Source organism: Hydra viridissima, unplaced genomic scaffold (assembly GCF_058129835.1).
Source record: "Hydra viridissima isolate aposymbiotic clone 2 unplaced genomic scaffold, HvirCarnegie_v1 scaffold_5, whole genome shotgun sequence".
NCBI classification, from domain to species: Eukaryota; Metazoa; Cnidaria; class Hydrozoa; order Anthoathecata; family Hydridae; genus Hydra; species Hydra viridissima.
The window spans coordinates 2,575,351-2,592,838 of NW_028324304.1; the positions used below are offsets into that span (position 1 = coordinate 2,575,351).

General features: G+C 34.0%; 1 protein-coding gene across 5 annotated transcripts in view; it reads left to right on the plus strand.

The window, feature by feature from the left end:
* Positions 1-17,488, plus strand: part of LOC145189381 (glutamine-dependent NAD(+) synthetase-like) — a 44,697-nt gene that overhangs the window by 15,483 nt on the left and 11,726 nt on the right. For all 5 annotated transcript variants that reach the window (XR_016452357.1, XR_016452358.1, XM_090086863.1 and 2 more), the window contains exons 5-8: positions 13,977-14,382; positions 14,642-14,896; positions 15,537-15,768; positions 15,862-16,063. Coding sequence is in view for 3 of the 5 variants with exons in the window: in XM_090086863.1 (XP_089942989.1) it covers positions 13,977-14,382; positions 14,642-14,896; positions 15,537-15,768; positions 15,862-16,063 (1,095 nt within the window). In the remaining 2 variants the exon portion in view is untranslated. The remainder of the gene's footprint in view (positions 1-13,976; positions 14,383-14,641; positions 14,897-15,536; positions 15,769-15,861; positions 16,064-17,488) is intronic.

Consider the following 17,488-nt stretch of genomic DNA (forward strand, 5'->3'; position numbering starts at 1 on the left):
TAGAAAAATAAAAATAAAAAATATTCAGCTATTTATTACTTCCTCCATTGTCTTAATTTGAATTCCATTTTATGTTATCTTTTCTTCATTTACTATTGCCAGTTTATTAAAATTTATTTTATTTTAAAACTTTTTCATCCAGCCTTTATGAATAGAACAGCTAAAACGAATTTCATTACCATACATTGATAGTATCCACCTCACTAGAAGTTCTTACATCATTTTATATTGGATTATAGTGTCTTCAACATTATCCAACACTATGAAATTGTGAGACAAGTTTTTAGCTAAAAATTATTAGAGAATTGATGTAAGTACCTTTCACTAAGTGTCATTTGTCAAATAATCCTGTTTTACCATTTTAAAAAATTTACCCGCTTGTGATGTAGCTCTTCATTTTTGGGAATGGAAGGTTGGTCTGTTTATATTTAGCTCTGTTTTGCAGATGATTAACCTTTTATAAAATTTTCATGCAATGAATCAGATTTTTAATAAAATGATGCCAGTGGTTCAACCAAAAAGTAAAAAGTAAATTTCTGCATTAAAAAATAGGCCTCTTAGCATTGTCCTCTTTAAAACAAAAAAAAATCAGGTTATGTATATAGTAAGAAGTAGTCAATAAGTTAAAAAATTTCTTTTTATGACATAACTACTAGGAAATGCCGATTCTAGCGCATTGATACTTTTCCTATACTTAAGGTTGATACCTCGCCAAAATCAACAATGAAGTAATAAAAATCTTGTCAGGTTCAAATCTTTAAAATTTTCCAAGATGGTGATTCCGAAGCTCTTAGTTTGTAGTGTCCAATGGCCAAGGTGTGAATGCCGTCTTGTAAGATGTGTCTTTTGTCGTCGTTAGCGCTGAGTGCGACTTTGTTGATTTCTTCGGTGTGAATATCGTGAAGATGTGATCGTATAACATTCATGGTTGCGAACTTTTCTGTCTTGTTCATTAAGCAGTCTTTATAGTCTTGGTGAGTGATACGATTTTCAATCACACTTTTCTGGACTCCTTTACATCTTTTTTGTTCTTCTTTTTCATTAAATACCTCATAGGAGTAGAGTTTAGGTCTAAGACCAACAAACTCTTTAATTTGCTTGCCAGCAGCCTCGTCCTTGAACTTGCCAACGATCTTTTTATTTTCGCCTACTTTGAATCCAGCGTTTTGAATGGCGGGATGATCTTTAGGAAATTCGCTCGTGTCAAATTTTTCAAGTACGTCATCAGCAATGTCTTGATAAAAATCTTCCGTTTCGATTTCGTAAAAGAGCGAGTCAGTATCAGTCATTAACAATTTCAGCTTATCCCCGTATTTAGGCTTCATGTAGTTGTAATGATGCTCAAACATGAGTGTTTTGCTGATGTCCAGGATGCTCATTCCCAAGAAAACAGGCTTGTCGTAGTAGACATTTGTTCTTTTCATATGAACCGCGATTAGGTTTTCATCAAAAATGGTGTTTCGATCATATCGTGGACTTTAGGATAATTTTAGAGCATCTTTTTTCGTGGTGACGAGTCTAACATCAACTCGTTTTAGAATATTCTCCATGGTCTTCTCAAAGACGGAGTTGTTCATGAGTTTGAAAAATTCTTTAGCAGATTCGTTTCGACCTGGTTCTGCTCTTAATCCAGTGTTGAGGTCAATGTATTTTTTCATCCAAGGTTTTTCTTCAAAGGTGATTCCACGATGAATTTTTGTGATGACAAGTCCCATTCGTTCATACAGTTTTAAGTTTTCATGATGAACGACGTATTTCACCTTGTTGTTTAAATTGGGGACAAGCTTGTCAACTTTTCCAATAGTCATTCTTTCAGGAGCCAAAGGATAGTCATTATGTGCATCGTGAAGACTTTCAGGATAATCCAAGTCCACTTCAAGAATGCAAGGTATGGATTTCCAATTTAAAAGTTCCTCTTCAGTCATCCATCTAAATCCTCTAACGGGAAGAGGTTTGCTCATTGCCCATCCATAAAGATTATTGGCGTCTAAATACTGAATGAATTTCGAAGGTTTTGAAGGATCGTAGGATTCACCCATGTATTTGTTATTAGCAGTTCCATATCGATTGGAGATCATACTTATTCCACCGCGTATTCCTTTTTGAACCATGTTGAGCATATCAATATCGGTTAGAAGCTCTATTACGACTTCAGTTTTCTTTAACATAGCATCCCAAGCCAATCCAGGAGAGGTGTAATACCAAGCAGGATCAAGACCGTAATGAGTATAACATGTGTTTCTGAAATCTTCAAAGACATCTGCAAGTATCAACACGTCGGAAATATTATATAAATCGTGGTAGTCTTTAAACGTTTCACATCCAAATTCGTTCCAAACGTTTTGAGCATGTGCATAGTCTTCAACTTTTGCTGGTTCATCTTTCAGTTTTGAATGGAATGCTTCAATAGGAGGCAACTGTGTTTCAGAGAATTTTTCAATGGAGTCTACCCAATCATAAGGGTAAATGCCTTTTTTCCTTAACAGACTGAACTGTTTTTCTTTGTAATATTCGGCCACGTTTTTGCACTGATTATCGGTGAGATTTTTAGACAGTTTGTCTAAACCGAAGATTAAGAATCTGATGCTGTCAATAAACCTTAGCTCTTTCTTTACTTCACGAAGTTTACCTTTCTTATCAGTGAATTCTCTCACTTTGATTTGTTTAGAGAAGCTAATATATTTTTCTTCATTGTTGGGGATGCAATTGAGCTTTCCACCTAATTTCTTGATGAACAAATGGCTGTCGTAGCCGGACAAATTATGGAAAATGATGGGTATGAATTTCAGAATTTTATAATCCAAGTTGCATTTGTTATGCGCGGCTCCACGGTACTTTCCAGTCATGACAATGGTCTAAGACTTTATCACCGTTAAGATTTTTATTGCAAATGTGACATAGGACTGCATCCTTAAAATTCTTTTTATCCTTAACAGTCATCACTCTCTTTTTTATTAAATCAATCTTGTCGAAAATCTTTATAAGGTCTGTTTCAAGACTGGTTATAAATTTTTGAGCTACGTCGTCATCATCGCTTTCTGCTGTGTATGTAACAGGCTTTTCTTTATATAGGCTTTCGTCAAAGCATTTGATATAATAGCAGAAGGAGCTTGGAATATGCTTTTGATATTGTTTGGTATACGACTGTTTAGAATTTGGGGTGCAAGTGTTGATAGGCTTGACGAAACTTTCAAAGTCTGCGTATACAACATATGGAACTTTCATACCCTTGTTATAGTTTTTAAATTCAACAGTTGCTCCTTCTTTAGGAAGCTCGATTCTCATTGGCGCATTATCATAACAGTCTTCTCGATGTTTTTGAAGCTTTTCTTCCTGGTCATAATCTTGAAGGCATCTTCTGCAAAAATATCTTTTGTGTTGATGTTTAGATGTTGAGGAACCAGCAAACCGACTGAAATTTTTAATGAGACAATAATGTTCTGTAAAATCGTTTTTAATATACAGCAAATCAACACAGTGCTTTCGATCGACAAATTCAGATATTAGCAAAGGGTAAGGTTTTTTATTTTCATACCCAAAGACGTTAATGCTGATAGTTGAGTTATTCTTTTCAAACGTGTTGATTTTATGATAATCCACAGGAAATGTTACTCCTTCCCAATTCAGCTCTTCAGATTTTTTAATCAAGTCTTCATCAATTCGTTCATTGTCTCTATTTTTAAGATTCAACGCTCGAGTGACTGACCATTTAAAGCATTGGTTGTCCTCGTTTTTTATGTTGATGATCGCCTTTTTGTATTTCAGATCATCAGACAGCTCAATGTAGGAAGAACCGCTGAGAGGTTCGTAATCAATAAAGTTAATGTCCATTCTTAAAATCTTTGACATGATGCCATTAGATCCTAAAGCATTGTATTTGACGCTACTTTCAAAGACTTTTTCTTCCATTTCGCTTATTAACGTTCTTAAATCTGTAGTCGCTAGAATAATCTCTGATCTTGATGAAAAGGTTGCTTCCCTAGTCACTTCTTCACCAGTCATGATACTTACACTTTTCATTTCACACGTTAAAATAATTCTTACTCTGGTGTTTCTTTCTCCTTCCATGGTTTGAATGGCAGACTCTCTTACCAAATTAAAAAAGGATGTAAGGTCTTGATATCGAGAAGAAGGTGTGTAAGAAAATAGTCTAGCAGCACGCTCTGCAGAATGTTCAGTCATTTTAAACTTTACTGTAAATGGTTTTGACACAGGATGTTTATACACTGTTTTTAATACAACTGATTTGATAGACTTTATCTTTTCATCGATTTGTTCCACTGATTCACTTACCTTCTTCTTGACTACTTCAGGAACGTAAGGATCTATCCATTCTTTAATATCATTAAACTTATTTGCAACATATGACGTCACACTTTTTGCAACTGTCGTCAGACTTGAAAATAAAGGTCTTGGTGCTGGAACCGGTCTAGGTGTAATAACGTTTGTTGAATCGATAACCGGTGTGTTAAGAATAGAGGGTTCATCTCTTGTCATCCGATTTTGCAAGAGAGCAGAAGGTTCGAATGAAATCAAGTCGCTAGACCTTGGTCTTAGAGCAGGAACAGGTCTTTCAGAACCAACAACAAACCTTACTTTTGTCGGTTTTACAGAAACTTTTACAGCCGGTTGAACAAACCTAACCACTGTAGGACTATCATTAACAGGCAAAGGTCTTGCCTCAGTCGTTCTTCTACGAGGAGCAGGACCATACCCAATGATGGGTCTTGTTGTTTTAACAGCCTCAACAAGCTCTTCCCTAGTCATTCTGGTATATCCTTTTATCGCTCTTTCTTTAGCATCCCTTCTTAATGATGCCATTGATACTTTTCGATCTTTCACAGTTTTACTTTCCATTTTTATTACGGAAAGATTTTTCTTTATACCACTTTAAATTTTTCGCTCTTTGGCGGTAGTTTTTGCTTTTTGCTTTTTAGCATCAGTTTTATCACCCATTTTATTAATGGAAAGAAAATTTTTTTCAATGCATTCAAGTTTTCGCTCTTTAGCAATTAATTCTGGTTTTGAAGAATAGATACTCATTTTTATTATACTAAGATTTTCTTTAAGTCAATTCAATTTTTTTAAATCTTGGCACACTTTCAGCATATTTTCTTCTTCGAAAAGTTTTTACCGTTTTTTAATTCCCCGCGAAAAGAATTAAAAAATTATTTAGAAAGACGTGAATACATATTTTTAATCTCTCTAATATGTTCAGTGATTTTACGACAATTATTACGTCCGCTAGCATTTAGTTTCCAATTTGTTCCGATCAGGAATTTATTACGCAGATAAATGTCTTCTTTTATATTTCTGATCACTTCTTCAAAAGGTGCTACTTCAACCATTTCTTTGAAAATGATTCGATGTTCCTTTGGAAGTTTTCTTATGTTTTTTAGAAATTTAAGCAAACTTTTTGCATTAGTCGTATCAGAAGTTGACTCAAAGCTATCATCAAGAGCATTTAAAAGATCATCCTTTTGTATGCTTTCCATCTTTTTATTTATGCCAAGAATTTTATTTAAGTCAATTTTTTAACATGTTAAAAGTTAAAAAATCAATTTTGCTGCTTTTTACGTTTTTCAAGCTTTTCAGAATTTAAAAATTCAATCTTGATTCCATTATCCACCTTTCCATCTCGACGCTCTAAATATCTCCATCCACGTCCAGTTCCTGCCATCGCTTTGTAAAGAGACTTGTATTCTACCACCTCACCCGTTTCAATGTTGGTTATTCTCACAGTGATGGGTTTTTTCTTAACTAAACTAAGCCATTCCCATTTTGGATCAACAGGTTTTTTTTCTTTTGGAGGAGGCTTTACTTTTTTTTCTTTTGCTCTTTCCAAAATCTCATCTTTACTGATCAAATTATTTTCAACCGCAAGCATCATCAACGTTATTAAATCATCTGCTGTTTTACTAACGCCGTTTTCATTCAACAAATTTTTCAAATACGATGTTGTATATCTCATTTTATTATAACAAGATTTTTTTTAAGTCAATTCAAAAATCATGATTCTTTAGAATGTTTACTAATGACTGGTCTTGTGTTTTTTATTGCTTTCATAGGCTCATCCTTTTTCATTTCCGAGTAACCTTTTATCGCATGGTTTTTACCTAATTCATGCAATTCTTTTACCGTTTTGCTATTCATTTTTTATTCAGATAAAAAACTAATAAACAGCAGTCATGTTGGCTCCATCTGAAACAAATTTAAGCAGTTTGTCAGAAATAACCACTGCAAAAATAACTGTATTTGCAATAGTTGAAGTTCGAAATTTAAGGTTTACCACTAATTCAGCTGTTTCCGACGCCACTCTTTCTTTTTGCTTGCTGATATCCACAAAGAACAACGGACATAATTTTATATATTCAAGCAAGCTTAACCCAGATTGACAAACAAGTTCATTTGTGCCGTAATATTTTTCATCAAAAGAGAACGCATCTGAATAAGCCATGACCACTCTCTTTTCTCCAAAATTCAAGTCGTAATTGTAATTTGGATACTTTATTCCATTAACAGTCACGTAAAAATTGCTAACATCACAATGGTCGAATAGTGATGGATTAACTGTTTGACTGGAATTTCTGTTTGTCTGAAGTCCGAACAAAATAAATCTTGGAATGCTTTTGTCAGTGACTCTTCCAAGCGACCAGGTAAATTCTGTTTGACCGGCTGGAATAAGCTGTCTTTCACATTTGTTTGATTTATAAGCCACTTGAATGGGGATTTTTTGAGCCATTAAATTCATGAAATCAGTCTTTTTCGAAATATCCAATTCAACGCGAGGCATATAAAGTCTGAATTTTTTAAGGTTGATTATTCCTGCACTAACACTTTCCGCTCTATAAATTGCATCATCACATTCTTTCTTTGTAAAGGTGATGGTATGTCTAAACCCGTAAACAACTTTGTCATAGGTTTCGCAAAATCCAAAAATGTGTTTCAACGGAATTTTAAACGAAAAAGCTCCAACGGATGTAGTGTCTGCAAACAAGTGGTCTCGTCTAACATTGAATCCTGAATTTCCAACAAGATTTGACGTATCCATATACCACATCTGTTTTAATCCATCAGCAAACTGAAATCCATAAAGATATTTCATCAATCCAAGTATGGTGGTGGCTGGACCTGGATACATCACTCTTTCCACTTGCTCTCCCGACAAGTCATAAGTCACATCATTAAACAAATACATCAAAGCGTTGTTCACCAGTGCAATGTTGTCTTTAGCATCATAAAAGGTTCCATCGCTCTTTTTCAACACTCCTTCAATAAGAATGTAAGCCTCTGATGGTACTGTTTGAATCGATTGACAGTCTATCTCAAAAGTAATCGTGCCTGAAGAATTTAAATCGAGATTGGTTGGAAGGTACTCAAAAAAATCAACTTTTTCAATACCAATATCATACTCTGGGTTCTCAGTAACTCTTAATCGCTCAGTACTTATCATTTTTTATATAATAAAAAAATTATTTAATTCATTTAAATGTCTCTCATTGCAAGAAATCGCAAGTTTATAACAAGCCATCGCAACAGAATGCTATCTTCATGCTATTTTCATACCCTGTCCCATTTTCACCAGGTCTTGAATTCGAATCGCGTTCTTTTTAGACATTTTCTTACTTTGAATAGATGAACCAGTCTTTAATTTCTCAATGGTCTTTTTACCTTTATCAATAGCTACATCTCTAGCAGTGGAAATGGCTGAAAGGGCTAACTCTGTCCCAGCAGATTTTGCAGCTGTAATCGCTTCTTGTCCAATTTTACTTGTAGCAGCATTTTTAAGCAAATTCACTGTTGCTTTTGACACACTTGACGCAGCTGCTCTTTTTATGAAATTTTTAATCATGTCTACAATACCACCTCCACCAACAACGTTCTTTTTCACATATCTTCTTTTGTTCACAATGAGCATTTTTTTAAATAAAACAATTTTTTAAATAATTTTATCAATAGTCCTCATTAACGATTTATATTCCTCTTTATTAATCTCCCCCTGTCTCAACAGCTCATCGCAAATAGCAACAGCCACATTTCTTGACTCTTTATTCCCAGCATGCCATGCAGCTATACTCAATTCAAGCTTTTCCACCAACGCATTAGGATCGCCTGGAAGAATAATGACACCACAACCTTTTTTACCTTTTTCAATACGCATCATTTTTTCCCAAATAGGAGCAATAAGTTGCTGATACTTTGGTCTTCTTGATGATTTCGGTTTATGCGGTTGCGAATCAGATCTTATAGCATCACTATCCATTAAAATTTTTTTCATAATTTTGCAAATCTTCATTCGTATAGCTCTTTGGTATTGTTAATTCAGTCATCAGCTCCCAAAGACCTTTTGTTCCTTCATACCTTTCACCACCAACAATGATATCATCTCCATCTATTTCAACCTCCATTTTTCCAATATACATTTTATCTCCAACTTTGTTCACTTCGAAAGGCCTTTTCTTTTTTTGATCGACTGACAGGCTCTTGATCATCTTTTCATTGCTCTCGATGATCGGCTTGAACAGCTTGCTCACATCAGCTTGAAAATTCGTATCTGAAATGTTGTCATTCACGCTGTTCTGATAAATCCTCTTTCGTCTGTCATTAATTCACAATTTCATCCCTTTTATTCAGGTCTTGTATTTTAAAGAAAAACATCTTTTTAAAATACGTGGAAAAAAAACATAAATTGGTTTTTACGACTACGTTGATCCTTTTTTAAACAAATTGTTAAACGTTTGAATCGCGTCTTCTCGTCCTTTTTGGATCAAGTTTTCTTTAGTAACTTCATCTATTCCCTTTTTGGTTTTGGTTCGTATTTCCTCCATCAAGGATTTAAATTTTTGAAGCTCATCAAGAATCAATTGAAACTCTGAATCGTTTATTTTTCCATCCATCAACGCTTTGGAAATGTGCTCGCTAATCGTATTCAATTTCGACTCTGCCAACACTTTGATCTTTTCATGCTTCTCCGCTTTTAATGCTAGTTTTTTATTTACTTGTCCTCCTACAATGGATAAAACCCCCATTCCAATAGCCACACCTTCACACGCAATTGCAACAGGGGCAGCAGCGATGGTTGACAAAAGCCCAATTCCAGTCGCACCTAAAGCAATGCATAAGGCTTGCATCGTATTATCCACATTAGAAATGATTCTAAACACGCGATGATACTTTTTGCTTAGATGAACTCGCTTTGCTTTTTCACTCTCTATCTCTTTTTGTATCTCGCTTATTTTCTGAAACCGGTAACTATGTCCTCCTTCTTCTATAGGAGCTGATGGAAGAACTGGATAAAGTTTTTCATTCAATATTTCCATTTTTATTACGAAAAAAACTATTTTAAATCAATGTAACTAATCTTACAAAGTTTTTCTCCTTTTTTAACAATCACGTCCTGTTTGCTGTTACTATTCACGTCCATAATAACATCATCTACAGACTCTGAAATAATAACTTCGTTTTTTCTATAATTCAATTGATCAGTAATTTTATTCATTAATGTTATCACTGCAACACCTTTCTCCAAATTCAGCCCAATGGATAAAGCTATCATTGTATGTGAGAGAGCAGCAAATTTAATGTCTTTCTGAGCAAAAATCTCATATTGTTCGTTAACGTTGAAATAAGGTGGATGATCTAACGTTTTCATAGACACAATAATGTTGTTTGGTCTTCTTTCCTCCAACTCTCTAACCCTCTCTTCCAAAATTTTTAATTGCAAATCCAAACTGTGGACTTCTGCTGATACAACATTTCTAAAAAACTTGTGAGGAGCATGCATTTTACATATTAAAATTAAATTTTTAGATCATTTTTGCAAACTTAACAATTCATTATTATCTACCCATGAATTAAACGAGTCTGGATATCCCAACCATTTGACTAGCGACTTGCTCTTGGTTTTGCGAATGATTTTTTCAATTCTGAATATGTCTTGTTGCGTCTTTTGAATCTCCTGCTCGTAAAAAGTGCCTTGAATTTCTTCACCGTTAGCATCAGAGATTTTATACGTGGGCGGATTCGTATACTGAAATTTTGACACTGTAAAAACCTCTTCAGTCCATCTAGGTGTATACCCCTTTTCAAAATGAGACTTCTTTTTTGCAATCCGCACTTGATCACCCATTAAGAATTTTGGTTTTGCTGGTAATGTTTGATCCTTTCCATACAGATTCCACCATACCCTATCTTTATTCTTTTCATCGCTGGCTTCAACTGGTGTCATTTTGATAGAAGAGTGCTTTGTGTTGTTGTAACTTTTCACCATCTCATTCAATACGTCAATGTATTTATTGGTGTTGTTAGCTGAAAAGTATTTAAACATTTTCTCTTTCATTGTTCTATTCCATCGTTCAACAACAGAACTTTTTTCTTCATTTTCAGTGGAGTATAATTGCACACCTAGAGCTTTTACATGCTTGTTATAAAACTCTTTTCCTTTATCCACCCACATTTTGACACACTTTCTCTCCTCAAATATTTTGCTTAGAGCGTTAGCTACATCAACTCCAGTTTTGCTTTTTAACGGAACGATCCATCCATACTTTGAAAACACGTCGATCACTATGAGTAAATATTTTACGCCGTTGTTGAATTTTGAAAACGATTGCATATCAACCAAATCAGCAGCCCATATTTCATCAATGTCATTCACAGACACTTTTCTTTTTTTAAAATGATGAATCACCGGTTTATGAAGTTCCTCTGCAAGCTGATCCGTCCATTTCAAATCACTCACACCAAATCCTTTTGTTTCTGAAGATGATCCTTTGAGCTAATGTGATGAAACAAACTTGCATTTGGTTATCCCACAAGAGTCACAAGTTCCCTTTCAACATAGGTCTGTTGTTTTTTGTGATCTCGTTTTTCAAGTGAATGGTTTCAGTCTCTTTTCTACACTTAACGCAGTACATTTTAACATATATAAAAAAGTTTATATAAAAAATGGAAGTGATGAATTTGTCGTGTAAAATTGGGAAAACCAAAAGAAACAACAGCGCGCTTTTACCAAGAAGTATACGTGGAATCATCGTTGGAAAGTCCGGTTGCGGAAAAACAACGTTGCTCTTAAATTTACTTTTAAGACCTGGGTGGCTAGATTACAACCGCTTGCAAGTCTTTGGGAAATCACTATTTCAACCTGAATACAAAATACTCAAAAGATCCTTCGAAAATAAACTTCCTAAAAAGGATATTGTTGATTTGTTAACGGATGATGTACAAGACGAAATGGAAAAATTGAATTTAAACCCTGAAGATGTTATTGAGGAAATTTCAAAAAAATATTCCGACAATTATGATATGGAGTGTCAATTCTTTGAAACGGCTGATGATGTGTCTGAACCTGAATCCTTAGACTCAACCAAAACCATTTAATGATCTTTGACGATTTGCAATTAACCAATCAAAACAAGTGCGAAAAATATTACATCCGAGGAAGACACTCTAACGTCGACTGCTTTTACCTCGCTCAAAACTATTTTGAGATTCCAAGACATACCATCCGAGAAAATGCCAACTTTATTTGCCTCTTTAAACAAGACCAAAAAAGCGTTAATCACATTTATCAAGATCACGTTTCCTGCGATATGAAAATAGAAGAATTTAAAACCTTTTGCAATCATTGCTGGAATGAACCTCACGGATTTGCAGTCATCGATCTCTCTTCTAAGAAGAACGAGGGAAAGTACCGAAGCGGGTTTGACGATTTTGCCTTTTTCTAAAACAATTTAAAAAATAATTCTTATTTAAAAAATGTCAGGTATAATCATCGATGTAGATGGAAAATCAAGTGTTATCACCACTGATTTTTTGGATAAAATCGTTTTTGACGAAGGAAAAAGTTATGAAATGGCTTTTCTCGGTCTTGAGACTTACAACAGCATTCCAAATGTAAGCAGTAAAAACAATTCTTTCAAATACAGCATGAACAATGGAGCTAATTGGGAAAACATTATCATTCCATCAGGAAGCTATGACATTAAAGACATCAATGAGTATTTGCAAAAGTCTATTTTAAACACAATAAAAACAGCTCAAAGTTATATTATTGCAAATAAAATTAATTACTCTCCAAACAACCTTCAAATTGGAATCAATCTTAATACTTTAAAATCGATCATTAAACTTGGTTTGAATTATTTGATTGACTTTAACGTGGAGAACAGCATCTCTTCAGTTTTAGGGTTTACTAAAAGAAAATTAAATTCCAATTCCGAATACGAGTCGGATCATATCGTTAGAATTTCAAGCATAAACACCATCAGAATCGTTAACAACGTTATCGGATCATCCAATATTAATGGAACCTAATTAAATTGCATTTACTCCTTTTATCCAAATGTTAGTCCTGGCTATAAAATCATCGAGAGACCAATGCATTTGATTTATCTTCCTGTTAAACTGTTTGAAATTTCAACAATGGTTACTCGCATCATTGATCAGAATGGAGATTTGGTTGATTTTCGTGGAGAGGATATTACAATACGATATCATATTCGAGAAGTGAAATAAATAATTTTTAATACATAAAAAATGAGCAATTATCAAAATATCAAAATTAATATCTCGCAGAGCCAATCTGATAAAATTAAAAAAGCCATTCAAGACAAAACCGATACTAGCATTAAGCTTTCTCATCAAGACTTGAACGGTAAACATGTTCTCGCTATCACTAATGTGCAATTGAACAAAATTAAAAAAGCGTATGAAGCTGGTAAAGGAGTCACTCTTAAATTGAGCAAAAGACAAATTGCATACAACTCAACCATTGAAGGTGGCTTCATTGGGGCTCTTTTACCTCTATTAGGAACTCTAGCCACAAAGGTTGTTCCTGCTCTTGCCACTGGTCTGCTTTCAGGTGTTGGAGCCTCTGCCGGCTCTGCTATGGTTGATGAAATCGCTGGGCGAGGTCTTTTTTACATGAGCAAAAATGGAAAAGGAATGAAGATAAAAACTTTAGGTGGAGAAGGATTTTTTATCACCCCATGGACTAAAAATGTTCACGGTGATGAACTCTTTGTTAAAACTGGAAAAGGTTATAAATATGCTGGTTCTGGATTATTACTCGGTCCAAACTCACCCTTCTCAAGCATTCCTTTTTTAGGCGCCATTCTATGAAAATCGCTTGTTAAAAAATTCGGATAAACTTTTTAAGAAATTAAAAAAATGACCGACTTTCAATGGATTTACGTAGAAGGAATTGTTTTACCTAATAAAGCTTTGACTAACTTTCAGTTGATAAAGGCTGCTAAACAGTTAAAATTAAAAAACTTTCAAGGTGTGTTTGTTAGGGATGAGTTACCAAAAAAGCCAAGAAAAAAAGAATGTGGAATTGTCAACACAGGAGATTCAAGCACTGGTGGGTTTCATTGGGTCTGTTGGTTTAAAGACGGAGACAAAAAATACAGCTTTGACTCTTATGCTCAGCCTCCTCTTGTAGAGCTCATAGACTACTTGAAAAGTCCTATCTTTTACAACAGCGAAAGGGTACAATTTGGTAACACTTCTTATTGTGGTCACTTGTGTCTTTACGTCTTGAAAAAATTGAATGAAGGTCTTGACTTTCAAGACGTTATCAATACCTTGTGGTGACTGTTTAATGAACAAGACAGAAAAGTTCGCAACCATGAATGTTATACGATCACATCTTCACGATATTCACACCGAAGAAATCAACAAAGTCGCACTCAGCGCTAACGACGACAAAAGACACATCTTACAAGACGGCATTCACACCTTGGCCATTGGACACTACAAACTAAGAGCTTCGGAATCACCATCTTGGAAAATTTTAAAGATTTGAACCTGACAAGATTTTTATTACTTCATTGTTGATTTTGGCGAGGTATCAACCTTAAGTATAGGAAAAGTATCAATGCGCTAGAATCGGCATTTCCTAGTAGTGACATATTTATGAGCATTTTTTAAAAAGAATATTACATCTAAGAATTATTTTGAATGCTTTCTTTCAGTTAGGTGGAATTTACTTATACTCAACAATCAAGGGTTGTGATGGAGAGCGTTTATATTATGATGGGCCCTGTATGATTTTTAAAAATGGAGAGTTGGTTGGACAAGGTAAACAATTCTCGCTAAGCGAAGTTGAGGTTGTCTCTTCTACAGTTGATTTAGAAGAAGTCAGTCTTTATAGACGAAGCTCTCAATTTGGTGTCAAGACTTTATTAAGTCAAAAGTACTCAAGGATTGATATTGACTTTTCTCTTTGTCATTCTAACAGCCTTTTTGTTCCACTTACTCCTGTTATTGATCCAATAATTTATCGACCAGAAGAGGAGATTGCACTTGGCCCAGCTTGTTGGTTGTGGGATTATTTAAGAAGAACTGGAATGAGTGGGTTTTTTTTGCCACTTAGTGGAGGTAATTTATCATGGAAGATACTTTTAATTTAGAATTCTTTTCTTATTCTGCAATATCAGTATAAATGTTAACAAAATCCTTTGATATATTTGTCTTTGTTTATTATATGTAACATTATACAAATATTTTTATTTATGTGCATAGTATATGTGCATATATAATAATATTACAATCACTTGTATGTATGTACATATTATATGTAATAATGTTGCAAATGAAATTTTTCTGATGAAGCGAATAATGCAATTTAACTTTTTAGGGATTGATAGTTCTGCAACTGCATGTATTGTTGCCTCCATGTGCAGGCTAGTCTGTGATGCTATAAAACAAGGGAACCTTCAGACAATCTCGGATGTCCAAGATATTGTGAAAGACCCAGCTTTTATACCAACCGACCCTAAGGAATTGTGCAATAGGATATTTGTGACTTGCTACATGGGAACAGAAAATTCGTCAGCACAAACAAGGGAAAGAGCAAAAGCTTTAGCAAACGATATTGGGAGCTATCATTTAGGTCTTTTTTTTTTTTTTTTATTCTTTTTTTTTTTTTTTTTTGGAGTAGAAGTGATTTGAAAAGCTTCGAAGCCTAAAAATATTCATGTAAAATAAAAATCTCATGTAAAAAGATCAAATCAGTTATTATATTTTAAAAGGTTCGTTAAAAAAAAAATAAAAACATGATTTTTAATAACATTATGAGCAATATTTAAATTGTAAATAGTCAACATTTTTCATCGAATAAGAATAAAAACATGATTTTTAATAACATTATGAGCAATATTTGAATTGTAAATAGTCAACATTTTTAATTGAATAAGAATGAAAACATGATTTTTAATAACATTATGAGCAATATTTAAATTGTAAATAATTCAACATATTTCATTGAATAAGTTTTCGGGTTAAAAACTTTTTTTTTGACTATTCAAAATGAATAGTTTTCTCGTTTTCGGACTGAACATTTACTTTAACCAGTACCTCTCTTTTTACTCGGAATATTTTATGCAATTTTTCTATCAAAATCTGCATTGAAAATTAATGTTAAAGATGAATCGACGATTTGTAATATATTTTTTTAAAATAATGTCTGCGCAGAAATGTTTTTTTTACGTCAACTGTTAATGTATTGTATTTAAAATTTTATCTTTTAATAGGCATTGTAATTGACTCAGCTATCCAAGCCATTTTATCCATTTTCAGTGCTGTAACAAAAAAAACACCCCGTTTCTCAGTCTTTGGTGGTTCAAACACTGAAAATTTAGCACTTCAAAATGTACAAGCGCGCATTCGTATGGTAATGAGTTACTTATTTGCTCAGTTAACACTATGGTCAAGAGGAAAGCAGGGGGGACTTTTAGTGCTAGGCTCCGCTAATGTGGATGAGTGGTACGTTTAGTAACAATCGTTTAGGTTTTGTTTTTGTTCGCGTTGTTTTGGGGATTCTTCTGTCACCTCTTAAACCTATTTAATGTAATTTAGTCTACTTGGCTACATGACAAAATACGATTGCTCAAGCGCTGACATCAATCCTATTGGAGGAATCAGTAAGACTGACTTAAAAAAGTTTGTTTTTTATTGTGTTGAAAAATACAATTTTACTTCTCTGATTGGGATACTTGGCGCACCCCCAACCGCTGAACTTACTCCCCTAGAAGATGGGCGTATACGGCAAACTGATGAGGTTGGTTTATGAAATTAACTAGGTGATAAATGTATACACACACATACGCAGACAGACAGACACACAAACTTGGGACAATGGTTCATTTCACTCTCTTTAAATGGTTTTTTTCGATACAGAACAGGGCTTCGAAATTTTACTTCAAATTACATTTAATGAGTTTAACAAAAAACAAGAATAACCTTGAAATGATTTTAATTCATTTTTCACTTTCACTTTCAAGCTAAAATAAATTCACTGTCAAAAAAAAAAAAAAAAGTTTCCGTGGTTACAAACTTTCACATTTTAAAATACGGATGAATTTGATGAGTTTGATGATGCAGTTGGTGATCCAGAAGTTCTCTTCTTAGTTGGTTGGTAGCTAAGCCTTGAGTTTCTCTTCTGATTCTGAACTTTAGTTCCAGTCTGGAAGTCAGAACTTGCGGCTAATTCTGACAAATCTTCATCATCTATTGATGACTTATATGACAACAAAACTATGACTCCTTTAAAAGTTATACTATGACAACTTTGACACTTTTTCAACTCTTAATAAAAATTGATGTCATGATTTTGTTGTACAAAAGATAGACTTTTGGTATTTTCAGAGTCCAAGGTATATTTTCTGTTAGTGATTTTAATACAGAACCGCTGATTATAATACAGGACCGTCATTCAATTTTCCATGTGTTTGCTCTGCTAATTTTGTCAGTATTAAGAATTAATTTTGGTGGCCTTTCTATCAAAGGATGACATCTTGGTTTAGTCTGGGAAGTGCTAAAAAAGTCATAAGCTCTTTCTATTGGGGGCTTAGGAGCTGAGACATTGGTTGGTTGTGCGTGGGTTTAACGAGAATTCTTTAAAGCAAAGTTGACATTCTCATTATTTCATCAAACGCTGTTTTGTTTGGTAATGATTGTGATGATGGTTGACTTCTGAGGAACTTATCTGTAGGTAGATCACTTTGCACAAATTGCTGGTAGATTTTATCATATAGTTCAAATTTCCTAGGCAGCCCATCTTTTTAGTAAGTGTATGTCAGATGTGGTGTGGTGTTCATTAAATGCACCTTAATACTTGGCTTTTTCCTCAACATCTACTAATAGTCGAGTTACTTTAGTGCGCTTTCTTTTACACATCGAAACATGTTACGTTATGTAGCTACATAAGCAAATTGTCTTCTTATCTCAAAATAATATTGTTACATTGATAAGACTGTTGCCTTCTTATCAAGAAGATAACTCAGGAAATTGTTGTATTTTGAAAGAGACACAGTTCTAAGAATTCCATTAATAGATGATCAAATTCAAAAAAACACTTCTTGGAAGTGTCTTGGCACAATTGGAATTACAATCTCATTCGCCTTTTTTTCCACACAAGAATACTCGTCATACTCAATGCTCGTCAAAAAAAAAAAATGAGACTGAAAACTTTTACTTTACAGTT